At 31.5% G+C, this 19,508-nt stretch overlaps 1 protein-coding gene across 1 annotated transcript; it reads left to right on the top strand.

Annotated features, from left to right (window-relative positions):
* Positions 1–17,254: 17,254 nt before the first annotated feature.
* On the top strand, positions 17,255–18,370 carry LOC148279994 (uncharacterized; the record flags this gene model as incomplete). The annotated part of the gene is made up of 1 exon (XM_088229081.1): positions 17,255–18,370. A coding segment is annotated over exon 1 (1,116 nt), but the record flags the coding sequence as incomplete, so codon positions are not given.
* Positions 18,371–19,508: the final 1,138 nt, after the last annotated feature.

Here is a 19,508-nt window from a genome sequence, read left to right as displayed (position 1 = left end):
ATAATAAACTATTTTTTTTATGTAACAGTATGTACACAAATATAGAAAATTTATTTGTTTTTAAGTGGAAAACATCTACGCACCTATAAAAAAAAGGTTTGCAATTATGACCATAATTTAAATTATTTTAAATATAACAAATGTAAATGATAAGAAATGAAAAATATGTATATAATAATAAAGTTTATTAAATATCTGGTTTTCTTAATATTTCTATGATTTGTGACCTCAATTTACATACAGTAAGTAAGTTTGATTTACATGGTCGGAGAAGTGTCTTCCAAATGAAAAATGTAAGTGCCTAATGCTGAGGGGTATCCAAATCATCCCCATCTATGTTGTACGATTTTGCGTAGTTTCCGAGCTATGATTTTTTTATGAGTTTTTGCAAATTTTCGACCAGATTGGTTTTTAATAAAAAAAAAATAGTTTTTGGAAAATTTTTTCAGGTTTTATTTTAAACTCATTTTTTCCAAAAATTTTTTTTACGCATAAAATATCCAGCTTAGTAACACTAATGGAAGCTACATTTTTTTTTACTTAAAATGCAGAATTTAGGTTCAAGCGAGTAAGACTTGAAATTTTAACTAAAAATAAAAATCAGTAACCGATCTGGTCGAAAATTTTCAAAAACTCACAAAAAAATCATAACTCGGAAACTACGCGAAATCACGGAACATGCATGGGGGTGATTCGGATATCCCCCAGTATGAGGCACTTACATTTTTCCTTTGAAGGTCACTTCTTCGGCCAATCTGTATATTGTCATAAAAAATATCAGCCTCGGTAAATCTATTGTTATATTGCTCGCATATTCTAGGTATTGTAGATTGTTTCAAATAGTTTGTTTACGCGGTGCCTGTGTAAAACAGAAGATTTTGCCTTGTCGGTCTAGATGGCACACGGAATGGAAGTCTTTCAAGTAGAGTAGGGAAATCAATGTTATTATTGAATAATTTGTATAAAAATAACCGGTCCAACACTATTCTTCGATTTTTAAGAGAGTTTATTTCATAGTACCGCATACTTTCAGCATAGTTAGAGAAGTTAAGGTTTAGCCGGTAGTCGACCTGCTTAAAGAATTTTTGTTAGACCCTTTCTTGTCTATTATTACTAACATATACTCGTATAAGTACAATATAATAAGCAAGTTCAGTTTTCTCATTTTTTAATATTTTATCAAACAAAAACAACATCAGCGCTACGATTATTTAAAGTTTTGTAATTTTCAAATCACTCCGCGTGTGACGTTACAAGTTATTTTTAGTGAGTTCTGTTGATTAGTGAATTGGTTTCCCATAAACCATAAGCCGACCCATAAACTATAGCACCCTCTGATTGGTTGATTGCAAAAGTCTAGTGATGTCGTTCAAAGTAGTTCGTTTTTATTGAAATCATTTTGATTATTTTTTCATACGTTTTCAAGAAACTTCGCTGTTCCAAGATGCTTCATTTTTTACCGGACGAAAAACTCATTTTTTTATCCAATTTCCTGTAGTACTAGGATTTCTCATTACTTTTCTACCGGCAAATTACACCTCTTGAAATTTAGAGTTAATACAGGTACATATAAAAGAACAAGACAAAGCAAAAAAATAATGATTGAAAGACAATGAAATGTACAAGAAAGTTATAAAAACTAAACAAGATTTTGGTTCTTAAAAAGAAATACACGCATTTTAAACTACTTTCAATAGTTCTACATTGGTTAACTCTACAATGCCTAATGTAGACGATACCGATAATCGGAGTATAAAAGTGATTTTAAACATGTTTATCACTCGGCGACTCGTTTATTATATTAAATAAATACTAGTTATTATAATTTATTTTGAAATTCGCCACGGGGTAAAAATTTGAAAGAAAAAGTCAGTTACATGTATTATTTCAAAAGTGTTATTTAGCTAAAGTAAAAGTGGTGATTTCTTTGCTTTATTTTAAAGATTCGAAGTAATACTTGTTTCCGCAACTTTCATTATTATATAAAAAGATATTCATAAGAATAGTTTTTTTCTTGTTTTCCATACATTCTTGAATTTTTTTTGACCCTTTAATGCCCGATGTAGGATATTGTCCAGATTCTTAAAAAAAAAAAAAAACTTTTTTTAATAATTTTTCCCGGTAAGCGTATCAAAAAACATACACAAAAATATATTTTTAGTTTAAATTAGAAAAATTGGACATTGAATGGTTAAATTGAGCAATCGAAAATCGTATAAAAATTCAAATAGATCAATTGTATTATGTATTGAATTGGCATTAACATTGTGGAATAATATGATTAAATGTATTAAATTCAACAGTTCGTTTTAAAACCACTTGAGTTTTTTTTGGAGCACTACTAGTTTCGGCAAGCACAGATCATTCCATCAACAGATGTAGTTACAAACTTTATAACCTATAGGTGAAACGATCTGTGCTTTTCAAAACTAAAGTTAAAAAAGTGATTGATTCGTAAATAACATCAAGAGGTCTCGGGTTCGAAAACCCGACGTGATTGATATAAAATATGAATTTAAAAAAATGCTTTAGCACTAGAATATTTCATAGTCCCTGAATCGAAACCTGAAGCGTAAGACTGATCACCTTATGTACCTTCACGTAACAAAAATGATCAAGATACTTATTATTATTTTATTTTATTTTATTTATTCTTCACCACAACAGGCCAGGAGGCCCAATTACAGTGGTGAATTACATCACAGAACACCCAGGCTTGAGAAAATACACATTTTAATTTTTGTGTTCTCACCGGGAATCGAACCCGGAACCTTTCGTGTGTGAGTCAAGCGTCTTGACCACTACACCACGGAGGCTGCGATACGCTGCGATTCACGTATCAATGTAGCGCCCTATGCACCATTAGGGGCGGCAATGAAATGATGACGTTTTAATCAATATATAGTTCCAATTATTTTAATTTAAACCGTTTTTACCGGAATAACATTTTTTTATATTTTAAGAATAATATTTTGGTTTTAAAATTCTTTATTTATTTTTTTAGAAAACAAATTAATGTGCACGTGAAATCGTTATAAAAAGAAAATATAATTTATATAAATATATAAATAGTAGGGCCTGCCATCCAGACACATTCATTCCCTTAATCATGCTAAAATAAAGCGACGAAGTCGACGGTTTAAACTACATAAAATTTAAAAAAAACTTTTAAATTCAATTTTAACAAAGAATTAAAAAATATGGACAAAACAGGGAGATAGTGGGAAGGAAAAAAAGGAAATTGATGAGGAGCAATGGAGGATGAATGAAGGAAAGGAAGAGTGAAAAAATGCATTTGGTTTGATGATGAGGAATAAAGAGAAAAAAAGACGAAACGTCTATTCTCTGTTATTCCAAAAAACCTCATTAATGTTAAATTTGTCAGATTGTAACGTAAATTTGTAATGTTGGCCTCGTGGTGTAGTGGTCAGCGTGTTTGCCTTCCATACAAAAAGTCTCGGGCTCGATTCCCGACATAGTTGACGTGATATATTTATTTAAAAAATGTTATTTTACACCAGAATATTTTATAGTCCCTGAGACTGATCATCTTACCTTCACGTAACAAAATACATCAAGATACGCTGCAATTAGTGTAACAATGCAGTGCCCTATGCACCATTAGTTGCGGAAATAGAATGACAAAAATATTTCATTTTTTAATTATTTTTTAAAAATTTATTTATAAATCATATTACACAAAGTATTTTACAACAAAATTACATTCCCAGGAGTTGCAACAACTCAATTCGGGACATAAATACTATTAACGTTTAAAAAATAACACATATTGAGAACAACAAAGAAACAAAGCAAGTTTAGCACCTTTATAACAAAATAAAGCACAACAATATATACGTCAAAAACCTTTTCTTACACACGCAGAATAAATGTATAAAATAACACCTTTAAGAATGAAAAAAGTAGTGAATCTACTAAGGAAGATAAGGTCATTAACATCACATGCCACACGGATGATGCAGCCATAGTGATGATGAGAACATATCCATCTCAGTTAGCAAACATCTGAATGCCTAAGAAATGTCGTATAGTACAATGAACACATGATTATTAGAAACGAAATTCGGATATACAAAACGTGTGCCAGACTAATCATGGTGTATACAATAGAGGCGAGGATAGATAGAGAGAAAGTAAAAATTACGAAAAACCAAGTAGAAAAATTAAATAGAAAAACTAAATAGAAAAACCAAATAACTGTTTAGAGCGTCAGAGATGAAAGTACTAAAGTCTGTTTTTGTTTTTTAAAAACATGTGCATTTTGTCCAGTCAAAGACGTTAAAATATTGCTAAAAACGTTTATCTATATTTATTCTTTCAAAATTAGTGATCTACTCGAATATGTTATTTTTTTATTTACCGGTACATTGTTTTTCCGTACTCAACACAGGATACTTGTCTCATAGAGTTTTGACTTTTGCCCATACAAATTTTAGTAATTCAATTATTTGTAAATAAATATAATCAATCCTTTCATTAAATAATTTCCTGGCAAACGAAATTCAGTTGATTATTTTTATTATTTTCTTAGCTTCAAATGTAACAACCTCTATAAGCCAAGTACGGCAAAATATGTGTAAATATATAACGTGGAATATACATATTTTAAACCAACCAAAATGCACCCACAGATTGAAACAATTCTCATTCATATTTTCCTGAAACGTAATGTTGCGAACCCGCACTCACCGCTGAATTTCAGGCTGAAAAATCTACGTTATATTCAGGCCTTTTCAGGGAATACTGAAACACTCATCCCCGAATCAATGGTTACTAACCATGGAAACATTTTTGTAAAGAAAATTACTCGTTTACAATGGAAATACGGTAAAATCACAGCGGAATATTAACATATTGGTGTAATACTCCCCTGTAAAACAATATTAAGACAAAGACGTGCACTTTTTTCCGCTCCTATAGATAGATTCTATAATATATTTACTGATGATATATCAGACACAGAAGTTATCATACCTTTAAACAACATGCAAATATTGAGTCATGGAAAGTCTTACCATGCAGGAGATCTCGGGTTCGATTTCCGACATGTTTGAAATTTAAACTGCTTTCTCCCTCATTCACAGCGTTTTTACGGTGCAATACCGAATAAGCTTCAAACGTTAAATTTTGTCAGTCAAAAATGAGTCTATTTCATATAAAGAAAGAAGTCAAATTCCTATTCGCCAATTGAGTCGATTGTCCAACACGGAACGGGCCCCAAGAAATAACATGGATTCATTAATTTTATTTTTTTTAATTATTTCGTTTATCAAAAACCAGGTAAACACACGAAATAGTACTCCATGAGACCGACTAATCTCCAGTCGGCGAGTAGAAACTAAATAAATAAAACTAAAAAAGAAAAGAAAAAATAAGTATCTACCCACCCTTATTTTACCGGACTGAGTGGATTGGCATGATAAGCGTAAAATGGGCCCGTATATGACAGACACCATCAATCATTTTTCGACTGTTAATATTTTTTTATTTTTTTATTAATAAACAAATTAAAATACAATATGACAACTAAATACATTTTTTTACAATAATCAAATACATAAATTTCCACTAACGTTTCCCATTACGTAAAAGAAATAAACAATTCTTGTGTACATAATGGGGAGTGACGTCTTACAATAGATTATTTTATTTTAATCAATAATATTTTTAAAATAACATATATAAATTACAAAAAAGATATTAACGATGTTTTCAATCAGTGTTACATAATGAAGAATTATAAATGAATTTTTTCACTTCTTTCTTAAATATATTGCTGACTGTACTTTTTATTATATTTGTTCATTTTTTAAAAGAAAAATACTCCTCTGTAAGTATAATGATGTTGTGCAGTAGTTGTTTTTAATTTAGGAATTAAGATATTACCACCTGTTCTAGGTCGCGTACTTACGTTTTGAGACCTAGAAATACTACTATTTATTTTATATTTATGTATTTGAAGCAAACAATTCTTTTTATATAGCAATTTTATATCTAAAACCTTAAATTTTTTAAATAATAAAAAAGTGGGAAAAGTAGACGGTTATTTTTAACGGTAACTTTTTTAATTAATTTTGGTATTTTGTATAGATACAAATAGTGTTATCATATATATTATGTGTTAATGCAAAGAATCTTCACTGACATGCTATATAAATTGGCTTGTGAGTCCTGTAATTTTATATGTATATAGGCAAATACTGTATGTAAATGATAAATCAAATAAAACAAATGAATAGATGATTTTTAAAAAAAAAACATTTTCTACGGACTAAGTACGTCCGTAAATAAATATATAAATAACTTCCTTGAGAGATTCTTTAAATTGGTTTTGTGGCGTACTTTTCATAACTGCCGTCCATGTTATCTTTTTCCTACCTGCTGATAAGCCTCTTAAACCAAAGCTTAGCCGGCTACTACTAAAAAAAAAACATAACAAAAAATAGATATTAGAAGTTAATAGATACCTGGACACGAGTTGCGCCCAATGAGGTATTACCGCTTCGAATCCGGGCAAAATAACTACACTTTTAAAAGACACCAAACTCAATTAGCAATAAGATTTATAAATTTACATTGACACGCATCCTACTTATATAATCAAAGATAATTAAATGTGATTAGCGGCTTATAACGACAACTGCAGCATGCTACGAATTTTCAGTACAAAATTCTTTACAAATACCCAAGCACATTACATCCCTTAAATAATGGACGCTGTATTGCAATCCGAAACATTGACAGAGTGCAAAAAATATGGCTAAATAACCCAGAAAAACTCAATCTGCATCTTTATGATCATGAAATGTTGAATTGATGATTTATGTTAGTTTTGCCTGTACGAAAAGGGGTAATTCATGAAATTTATTTAAAAAATCTTTATAAAGTATAATATCTTTCAGATACACTTTTTTATTAAAATTCACCCCATCTCTCGCACCTACTTCTTAAAAATACTGAATACATTAAAATAATTTACCATTAAATGCTGTCACCACTTACAATTAATGTAAATATATTTGAGTTACGTTACAAAGAATTCCGAATTCAAAAGATAATTTGAAAATTTCTTGGCATAGTTTGGCGTAGTTGAGTCAGGGTAAAAAAATCTTACACTAATTTGTTTATAAATTTGTATAAACCACTTATTTTTTTCAATTACTTGTAAGTTTTTGCTTTGTTGGCCGTACTCGCCAATAATATATTATTGTTATGAAAAACATTTTTCACTTTGTAGTATGACATTTTACACTTATTTGTTTATAAATTTGTATAAACCACTTAATTTTTTTAAATACTTGTAAGTTTTTGCTTTGTTGGCCGTACTCGCCAATAATATATTATTGTTATGAAAACATTTTTCACTTTGTAGCATGACATTTTACACTTATTTGTTTATAAATTTGTATAAACCACTTAATTTTTTTAATTACTTGTAAGTTTTTGCTTTGTTGGCCGTACTCGCCAATAATATATTATTGTTATGAAAAACATTTTTCACTTTGTAGTATGACATTTTACACTTATTTGTTTATAAATTTGTATAAACCACTTAACTTTTTTAATTAATTGTAAGTTTTTGCTTTGTTGGCCGTACTCGCCAATAATATATTATTGTTATCAAAAACATGTTTCACTTTGTGGTATGACATTTTACACTTATTTGTTTATAAATTTGTATAAACCACTTAATTTTTTTAACAATAATATATTATTGGCGAGTACGGCCAACAAAGCAAAAACTTACAAGTAATTAAAAAAAAATAAGTGGTTTATACAAATTTATAAACAAATAAGTGTAAAATGTCATACCACAAAGTGAAAAATATTTTTGATAACAATAATATAAAAAAATCTTAACTAGGTAATTATATTACAAAAACTTTTGAAGTGGTAGAATTGATTTTTAAAAAAGATAATTCACATCAGAATGTGATCAAATTTAGGATTTAAACATGTTTTTATAATTTGAGTTCAACAGCAATATAAACTAAAATAAAAAAACAACACACTGAGTCGTATTGAATTGCATTAATGCAATTTGTCCGTATATGTTTGCAACTATAATTGTATTATATATATGAAGAGTACAAATATTAAGAATGAATGTCAGAAAAAATATTTTGAGATCTAACGTTTTTAAGTTTTCAAACCACTTGGACATTTAAATAAACTTATAAATATAAAGGAACTCGCTTTATCTAAATAGCCTGTACTGTTTTATATATTCTAAAATGGCTGTCATAATTGGAATAATTGCTCTATTTCCATTATTTAATTAACATTCACACTTGTAATCATAACTATCATAATTTATCTTGTAAAGAAGAGCATTTACGGCAAATTGTATTAGACAGAAATGTAGATCATGTGAACAGCCGTCAGATCCAATTATTAGTTTATAACACATAAAAATGGACAATATGGACATCCATCCTTTATATCTTGTACCTTACCCTTCATATAAGAACTCGAATTACGAGTCTTAATTCTAGTTCAAAAATATTTGTGAAAATTATGTTAGTAGGTTAATAAAAAAATAACTATGAACAATTATGTGGCAGTTCATAAAATTAAAATGTTTACTAAATTACTTCCATAAAAATTCAACGAAACTCTGGTGTAAATTCATTTTTCATTCAATTCGGAATAGTTTGCACCAGAATAATTTATTTCACTCCCTTGTTACCTGTTCTGTAACTCGGGGGTGAATTTTATGCAAAAGTTTTGATTTACTGGCTAAAATGTACAGCCGAACAGTTTACCTCGCATCTCCTTGACAATAGTAGGATAGTTTATGCAAACATCAGTTAACTCCATGCTACTATTTTATTTAACTTTGTATCTCGTATTTCCGGAAATTTCACATACTGAAGATTTCAGTTCTCTTCCTTCACAAAAATCAACAGATACAAGGATTATTGGTAAGGTATCCAAAATAAAATAATCTTTTTGGATAAATTTTTACTTTTATTTTTTTAAATATATATAAGAGTGTAGAATGTTGAAATAAATTCAAGAGTGTATAATGTGAACGCATGAAAGTCATATAATATAAATAAGTATATTTAATTCGTAATTCAATAAAACACTAATGAAGAGTTGAAACCGTTTTTCGAAATAAACTTTAGTAAATTAAATCAATATCAAAATCTAATTGCCATATTAATGTTAAAGTTGTACCCCTACAAATATTTTTTTCTAAATAATAGAAAGCTTTTCTAATATACACATAATGTACTTAATAAAAAAGTACTCAATATACCCTGATAGATTTTTAATTACTTTACTTATCTTGGTTTATATTAAATCCTCAATATTTGCCAAAATAAACGATTGTTTGTTTATAAAGAAACTTCGTAAATATTTAATTTATTGAGTTTTTCTACTGACATTTCTTGGTGGAACTGCATTTTAATTATAATAATAAAAATACTTTTATAGTTTTATTCTACTTTTAGTTATATATAAAATTTTAAATATTTTTACCAGTGACCGGGTTTCGTCGTGACCGACATCGTCAGACTGGTGGGAGACTAAACAAATTTCTTTTTTGTAGAGTCTCGTCAGATATACTGTATTAGAACTTCTTGAATTATTGAGTTTCCTCTCCCACCAGTCTGACGATGTCAGTCACGACGAAACCCGGTCACTGGTAAAAAATTTATTAAAAAAAAATGTATTCATGAAAGTGGAATAAAATTATAAAAGTATTTTTATTATTATAATGAAAATGCAGTTCCACCAAGAAATGTCAGTAGATAAACCCAATAAATTAAGAAATAAATTGAAAATATTTTGTGAAGCGTGGCCGGGTTCAACTAGGCTTTTATAAACAAAAAACATATTAAATATAGAAAAACCGTATATTTCAGCTTGAAATTTTTTTTTACGATGTGCGGATCTAAAAAGAGGCCACATGACCTCTAAAGTGGATCTGGGTAAGTGGTGGTGACTTTCAATGCAATATTTCATTGTCCCTATGCTAGCACCCAAAGTGTAAAACTGATCAACTTACCTTCCTGTGAACTATGCACTATCGGGTGCGGATAGGTGATTTATAACAATGATGATAATAAGAGATTTAACCTCTCGAATGAGTCGCCTGAAAGACCTTCAAATACTGAAATAACTGAAATGATGTACGAATCACAAAACTGAATTCACTACATCGTAGTTTTATTTGACAACAGAATGATTAAGCTGTCTACCTAGAAGTATAAATTTACATTAATAGTTCATTATTTTAGACGTAGAGAGCCAAACGAACTTAACCGACATTTTAACAGTTTTTGACAAAGTGCCATACTTATTTATCTTCCTTAATTTCTCCTATTTTCCTTTTCTTTTAATTCCCTTTAATTGTTGAAGACTAGTATCGATATATATTTATAATTTTCTTAGTTCTAATATTGCATAAATTTAGAAAGAAAAAATCCTCTCGCATATGTTTTTAGCTAAAAATTACGTAAGTAACACCTTTTATTTTATTAGTGGGTACAAAAAAAAACATTTAGCAAAAAGAGTGCCAATGTACAAACATAAGCTTTCATATCAATCCGAAAAACGTATTACATATAAAGTATTATTGTGGCATTATTTTTCTTTTTCATTATTACCTAGCTTAATACTAGCCACTTTATGTTTATGTTAAATTATTATTAATTTTACTTTGTTATATTTATATTTAGAGCATAAGATTTTCTTACTTTAATTGTTATCTTTTATTTGTCATCTTGGATATTTTATGTCTTTTTTTTACTTTTTTGTAGTTTTTAAAAAAAATATTTTACTTTAACTAATTTGTTTAGTTTCAATTATTCAGTTGAATGATATAGTTATATTTCAAATTATATATTACATAATGAATTGTTCACTGCTGTGATTATTTCTGGAAAACTTTTTATTGAAAAGGTTCCTTGAACCGTTAATATAAAAATAAATAAATAAATGTACAAAAGTAAAATAAAATAAATAGTAAAAAACTTGTATTTTAAGCACATATTTTATGGTTATTCGTTATAATAAAATAAATATAAAACATTTTTACCGTTTATTTTTTTTCTACCAACTGGTTTCAAAGGTACATAAGCTGTTTCATCAGGGTATAATTATGAAATAATTAAAATAAATAAATGTATCTCCAAATTGAGCTGAAAATCACGCAAGCTTTATTTACTAACTCGATATAAATTTGATGGTTATGCTTCTGTTGCACATAAAAAAAAAGTTTTTCTTTTAAATGCAATAGAGGCATATGTATTTTTAGCACTAATTTTATGGTAATTTATTATAATAAAATTAATTTAAAACAACTTTACTACTTATTTTTTATTTTTCTTCCAACCGGTTTTAAAGGTACATAAGCTACTTCAGCAAAGTATAATTATGAAATAATTAAAATAAATAAATGTATCTCCAAATTGTGCTGAAAATCACGCAAACTTTATTTACTAACAACTCGATATAAATTTGATGGTTATGCTTCTGTTGCCTTTAAAAAAAATGTATTTTAATTTCTCTTATTATATTTTGATTTCTGTCTTGAATATCAGCGCCCAAGTCAGTATGGATGAGTCAGGATATTTTATTTTTATCTAACTAAACTCGCTTATGCTCCTATGACTGTCAGCGTCTCATTTGAGATACGGTCATAAAAATCACAGACAGGTTGACGCCATGCTAATGTTTTCAGTCAAAGTTTTTCTCCATATTTGAGGCTTTCAGCAAAAAACGTTTTAAAATATTTGTGTTTCAAATGAAACTCACAAATATATTTATATTCATTGCAACATAGAAGGAAAACATTGTTAAGAAAACTATACAGAAGTATGGGCATTTAGAGGGCTTATGGTCATTGGCAGTACTGGTTAACACGTTATTAAAACCGACAGCCCGTATCTGACTCCTGGCAAGGATTTTTTATAGATTTAAGAGCCTTACAACAATGGGAAGGCAGCAGAGTTATATTTCACTGTCTTTTAAATAAAATCGAATTTTCTTTATAAAAATGCTTACATTTGTATGGAAATTTTGAGTACCTTCGTCGGTAACATGCTATTTACCGACGAAGCAAGTTTTCTTTAAAATTAGTATACAAACGGATATTTTCACTAACTTTAATTAACCAGGAAAGATTCTATTTACATCATGTTACAGTAAACATAATATTTATTTTTAAATTCATTTAAACTCTTTTTATTCATCTTAAATTAAGGCGTATTATATACTCTTTTCATACATTTTCAAACCTTTATGTATAATGCGATTTGTCGATTCTGTTTTTATTTTTTTAATGCCATTTTACAATATTTTAATTATAAAACACGTTAAATAAATATATTGACGGTGAAATGGCAAAATTTTCTAACTAACATGTAGTCAACATTACAGAAGAGACAATCAATGGTTTTTTCCTTTAATTAATAAAAAACCTCATATTTTAATCGACTTTATTTTTATTTTTATAATGTAGGAATCACGCCAATATTAGTCTCATATATATGTTAAATAATAAAATATTACATGTTTTAAGCTGAATATACATTGTTTTTTTTTATTTTTAGATTATAATTATTTATAATAGATAAGCTCCCATCCTAATATGAGCCTAAGGCCCTAATACCAATAAAAATATAATACAAGGTTATCTTTAATCGTCTTTAAAGTAAAGTTGAATTTTGTAGGTATCTACCATATAGAAAAAAATACGCAAAAATTATTTAAGAGTTCTCAATAGATAAATTTATTTTAAGAAGTGTATACATTTCAATTTCTTCTTTGCTAATTTGCTTCAGCCAGATTTCGATTTCTTTTAAAAAATATTTTTTTTTATCTGTTAACTCAATTTTCTTGGGAAGCATATTTGATAGTCTCGTAAAGAAATAATCCGTGCACTTTTGAACAAATGTCGTGTTATATGTCAGTTACCGACGAATATAATTTTTAATTTTCACACACGTATGAGTATACTCATTTTTCTACCGGAATTTGATTTTAAATACTTTTAAAGACAATAAAAAATAACTCTGTCTTTCAATTGTAATCGGGGCCCTAGACTTTTAGTGAAAGTACTCCTTCCGCATTTCCTTAAAACCCGGTTTAAAGATCGTGGTTGTTCCTACTGGTTTTGCTTATACGAAAAGCAATGTATTTTGTCAATAAACGAGTCACTCTTTTAAATGCCCAATTTTATAAATCGCGACTTTAGTTGAATTCAATTCTTCTATTACTGAGTTTGGAGAATTAAATGGAGGCCTAATTAGGAGGATTATATTTATTTAAACACTTTATATACATACACAGTTTGCATACATATGTATAAGGGCGGGCATATTGCTTCAAGGCAATTTTTTCCTACCTACCCAAACCGTTAGAAAATCAGTGGTATATTGACATATTGTTGGTATATTATAATATTTTCACCATGAAACTAAATATTGATAAACATATACATTTTTTAAGAAATAACAATTTACTAAATATCGTCATTATACTATGAAGAGAGGAGGGGATGAGGTAGAGGGGATGAAAGATGGAGGAGAAAGGAAAAACTCAAATATTCATGAAGTGACATTTCATACGTGATTTAAATGTAAATAAAGAAGGGGCGTCTCTGACATTATTAGGTAAATTCTTTAATAATCAAGCAGCTACTACTGTGAAAGAGAATACAACAAAATTAGAGCAGTGAATGGATATTGAAAGGGTTCTCTCGTTACTAGAGCGAAGAGATAGCCCATGCTGAGATAGAGGTTGGAACAGCTTTTTCAGATAAACAGGCAGAATGGGATTTTTTAAAGTATTGTGAAGAAGTGATAAAATGCGAATGTTTCTTCTATGCCTGATACTGAGCCAGTGTAGTTGCGTGTGATGTTCGAGTATGGGGTCGAACTTGTGGAGATTAAAGATATAACGTATACAAACATTCTGCAATCGTTCCAACTTATCAATCAATTCAGATTTAACATCTGGATTTAATGTTTGCTAAACATCAATTGGTAAGAATTCTACAATCTTAAAAGTGAGGGCAAACTGCCGTAAAGTTTACGACTAACTTCGTTTTCCTGATCGTGCCACCCTAAATGCTTATGTATAATAATAACTAAATTTTCGACTAAAGTCATGAATGAAGTTTGGTTAGGCCGATTGAAAATGTGTCACAGCGTAAATAAATTCCTATGCCTGTCTCCTTTTCTCTCGCCCACTTGAATCCTGTCCCTTTTGCACCTTTATAGTTCTAATAACTATTGAGTTGATGATTTTGCCACCTGGGGTCAGTGTCCGATTTGACCGCAATCGAAGTGCATGTTCGATTGAAAGTTTCGCCGCTCGCTCCGCCTTATCGCCGCCTCAGCTAAGTTTGGAGAAAACAAGAAAATCAACTAAAAAGGTCAGTCCATTCACTCCATTTCCTTGCATCCATTTGCGCTGTGACATTTGCAAAATTTTATATACCTACTGCCGAGAACCAGCTCACGCATCGCCATCTTTGGTCCGTTCGGCCGCATGTTCTAAATTTATTTATTACCCGCATTTTTCGGTTAGTAGGTAAAAACGCATTTATTATTTCTTTTTGTAAATCGCATTATATATTAATTTCAAAATGAATAAGGAAAAGGACGATAGATTGTTTCAGCGACGAATGGATCGTCTTCAGAAAAAACTCGAAGTATATTTTACACGCGCGCAAAATATATATGATTCCATGAATAATGTAGATCATGATGGCATTAAAAAATTCTTAGCTAACGCTTCGACCATCGACTTGATAAGAACTGCTTTTTTATCTGCTGTAGAAGAGCAAAACGAATTAATAACGTCAAACTCTGATGGGCCAGAACATAACTATAGTGTAGTTTTATCATTTGAAGAATTATATGCAGAAATAAAATATACGTTTCAAAAATTAAGTTTATCGCAAAAACAAGCTGAGAAAAATAACGCAATCGAGGACGCTCCTCACAAAAATAATATTTTACTCCCGCGTTTAGAGTTATGTGCGTTTGACGGTGAACCCGGTAATTGGCCGATCTTTTATGAAAATTTTAGAACAATGATTCACGAAAATAATAATCTAACAGATGGGGAAAAAATACAATATTTGTACGGAAAATTAATTGGAAAGGCAAAAGGTATTTGTCAAGGAATCATGCCAAGCTCGCAAAATTATGAAGTTCTTTGGAATTCATTGGTTAATAAGTACAACGACCAACGTGTTCTTGCCGCTACTTATTTTGACCAGATTTTAAATATACCCGCGGTCAATAATTCCTCAATATTAAGTTTAGAAAATTTCATTGACACTTTTTCTTCCACAACGGCTGCGCTAAAACAATTAAAATTAGATAGTCTCGAGGAATTTATGTTTATTCATATAGCTTGCAAGAAATTAAGTATGGACACGGTTAAATCTTTCGAATTATCGATTAGAAACGAAATAGCACCTAGTTCGTCAGAATTCATAGAATTTATTCGCGATCAATGTCGCATTATGCAACGGGCGCAGACAAGTGTAGGTACGTCCTTAATAGTTAATGCAAATACCCGTAAGTACGCAAGTACGTCAGGTGAATCGCAATTTAAACGCAGCAATAATAATTCGCAAATAAAACCAAACCCACAGTACAATAACAAAAATATTGTCAAAACATTTGTTAATAATATACCTATTAATAATAAATGTTTAATGTGCGGTGATATGAATCATATTCATTTATATCAGTGTGCAAAATTCACCGCCATAACGGCGCGTGAACGCTATAACTTTGTAAAACTCAAGAAATTATGTATTAATTGTTTAAGTCAGATGCACGTCATTTTAAACTGTAAATCAATGAGCAGGTGCAAGATTTGCTCTCGCGCTCATCATACAAGTCTGCATTTTGACACAAATAACGCTAACTCTTCCGCGGATTCGAACTGTGCGGTATCGCGAAATAGTTTTAACAATACGCAAATTAGTGAAAATGCCGGAACATCGCCGGACAATAACTCAAATGCATCAAGAGCGGTCGCACTGTGTGCCGTAGGCTCTCGAGGCATGAATGAATCAACCGTGTTATTAGGAACCGCATGTTGTGACGTCATTGACGCGTTCGGGAAAAAGCACACGATTAGGGCTTTATTCGATAGCGCTTCGCAGAGAGACATAATAACCACAGGTTGTTGTGAGTTATTAAAACTAAAAGTAAGTACTTCACAAAACAAATTTGTTTCCGGTATTGGTGACGTAGTCAATCCTATTGAAGGCATTACTTCGCTGATTATTCAGTCTCGAATAGACGAATCGGTGAAAATTAAAATTTCGCCTATTGTTGTCAAACAAATAACAGAAGAGATACCTTACACTAACGTAAATATCGCAGATTTCGAGTACTTAAAAAATATTCGCCTCGCAGATGAATATTTTGACAAACCTGCAAAAATCGACTTGATTATCGGTGCAGATTTATTTACACGGGTTTTATGCAATAAAACCATTTCGCGCGCTTTAGGTGAACCGGTAGCTTTAGAAACTTTATTCGGTTTTTTGATTATGGGACAGGCTCCCATACACACCGCAATAGATAACAATCGCGCATATTTTACGGTAACTGAATCATTCGAAAATCGCATGAATCGATTTTTCGAATTAGAAGATGTTCCGAACGCGTCCACGCAAACAATTGACGAATTGGAATGCGAACAAATTTATAAGAATACAACTACCCGCGACGAAACCGGTCGGTACACAGTTGTATTACCCTTTAAATCCGAATCGAGTCTCCTTGGCGATTCGCTCAAGTTAGCCGAAAGGAGATTCTATTCTTTAGAACGCAAGCTTTTATCTAATCCATCTATAAAAATGGAATACGATAAAATCTTTAAAGAATATTTAAGGGAAGATTATTTAACACCTATAGAGCTAAATTTGAAAACGCGCTCTAGTATTCAATATGTAGCACCACATCACGCAGTGGTACGCGAAGATAAAACAACGACGAAGGTTCGCGCTGTAATGGACGCTAGCATGTGTACCACGTCCGGAAAATCATTAAATGATATTTTGCATACCGGAAAAAATTTACAGAATGATTTATTTCAAATCATTTTACACTTTCGTTTGTTTCCGATAGCTTTGAGCGCGGACATCCGTAAAATGTATTCGCAAATATTAGTCGACAAAAATCATCGATGTTACCAGAGAATATTATATCGCTTCGATGTAAATGCACCGCTTCAATTATACGAAATGACACGCGTCCCGTTTGGTCTAAGGTGCAGTCCATATCTCGCCATGCGCACGATTCGTCAGCTGGCTCGAGATGAGCGGGATCGCGCTCCTCTCGCAGCCCAAGTCGCGGAGAGAGATTTGTATATGGACGACTTAGCTACGAGCTGTCTAAATGAGAGCGAGGCTATCGAACTCTCAAACCAACTGATTAGGTTATTTCTTTTTGGGGGTTTCGAATTGGTGAAATTCTCCAGTAATTCGCCACAAGTGATGAAAAGCATACCTCAGGCTTATCGCATTTCTGAAACGGTGGAATTCAGCTCAGAAGACTATTGTAAAATTCTGGGGTTACAATGGCTACCCGCTAGTGATGTTTTCACCTTCAGCGTCAACAACAAAACTCGCAAATGCACAAAAAGAAATATTTTATCCACGATCGCTCGTTTTTGGGATTTGATGGGTTTTGTTGCGCCGGTGACTCTTATGTCTAAATTAATTATGAAATACCTTTGGGAAAACAGAGTTGACTGGGATGATAGTCCTCCTGAAAATATAATTTCCATATGGGAAAACTTTGAATCTGAACTTCCGCTCCTTCAAAATATTCTATTGTCACGACATGTAGGCGTTACACAGGACTCTATTATCTCCGTTGTAGGATTCGCAGACGCCAGTGAAAAGGCATACGGTGCGGTAGTTTACATTCACGCTTACAACCCCTCAGACAATCAGATCCGAATAAGTTTAGTTTGCGCAAAATCTAGAGTTGCTCCATGTCGTAATATATCGTTAGCGAGGCTGGAGTTATCTGGAATTTTAATTTTGTCAAAATTAATGCGTGTAGTTATCGATACATACGCACCCCGCTGCAAAATTAATCATGTTTATGCGTTTTCCGACAGTACCGTAGCTCTGTCCTGGGTCCACTCGCATCCGTCTCGTTGGCAGACATTTATTGCAAATCGGGTTACTATAATCCAAGATAATATAGCTCCATGTAAGTTTTACCATATATCTGGAAAAGACAATCCCGCAGATTGTTTATCTCGGGGCCTGACTCCTGCTCAATTAATTGACCATCCGCTTTGGTTCAAAGGTCCTAGCTTTGCACGCTTACCGGTAGAAGAATGGCCGGTAAATAAGTTCGATCCTAGTACAGTTGAAAATCCGCCCGAAATGAAAACTAAAGTGATGACGTTTTCCGCTAATCTACCTAAACAAACATTATTATGTTCGCTCGCTCCGCGCATTTCTTCATGGCCTAAATTACTTAGAATCGTAATTTATATATTTCGCTTTATTAAAAAATTACCCGCCGAATTTGAAATATCTCATATGCAATTCGCGGAAATTGCTATTATCAAAGATTTTCAATATTTGCATTTCTCGGAAGAAATCAAAAAGGCACTAGGAAGTAGAAAATGGTCGCCCGCTTTCCGCAAATTAAATGCTTTTATCGATACGAATGGATTGATAAGAGTAGGTGGTAGGCTGGGAAAATCAGACTTGCCCTACGATAGCCGGCATCCGATTATTTTACCTAGTCGAGGTCACATTGTCGATCTTCTGATTGATTATTATCATCGTAAATACCTACACACAGGCCCGCAATTACTAATATCGCTTTTACGACAAAATTATTGGATTTTATCAGCGCGTAACATAGTACGCAAACGTGTGCAATTATGTAATATTTGTTTTAAGTCAAATCCAAAATCGCAATTTCCGCTAATGGCAGACTTACCCGCCTGTCGAGTAAATGAGGCCAAAGCCTTTTCCCATTGCGGGGTAGACTACGCCGGTCCTTTAAGTATCGTACCTTGGAGGAAAAGAGGTGTACGCAGTGTAAAATCATACTTATGCTTGTTTGTATGTCTAATCACTAAGGCAGTTCATATTGAACTAGCCTCCGATCTAAGCACGGAGTCGTTTATAAACGCATTCAAACAATTTTTATCGCGACGTGGACCAGTAAAGGTTATGTATTCTGACTGTGGAACCAATTTCATAGGAGCAAAGTCTCATCTCGATTCTGTCTACACTCTACTGGAGTCTCGGGACTTTAATAATAAATTCGCGACAGAATTACGAGAAAATCAGATAGATTGGAAATTCAATCCACCGTCCGCCCCTCACTTTGGAGGAATTTGGGAGAGTAACGTCCGATGTGTCAAACTCCATCTCAATAGGGTGGTCGGAAAACAACTACTTACATTTGAAGAAATGTCGACAGTACTTGCGCAAATTGAATCAATTTTAAATTCAAGACCGC

This window comes from Micrasema longulum, unplaced genomic scaffold (assembly GCF_059751315.1).
Source record: "Micrasema longulum isolate JH-2025_06_02 unplaced genomic scaffold, ASM5975131v1 h1tg000633l, whole genome shotgun sequence".
NCBI lineage: Eukaryota > Metazoa > Arthropoda > Insecta > Trichoptera > Brachycentridae > Micrasema > Micrasema longulum.
Note: the sequence above shows the minus strand (reverse complement) of the source record. Positions and strands in the feature narration are given on the sequence as shown.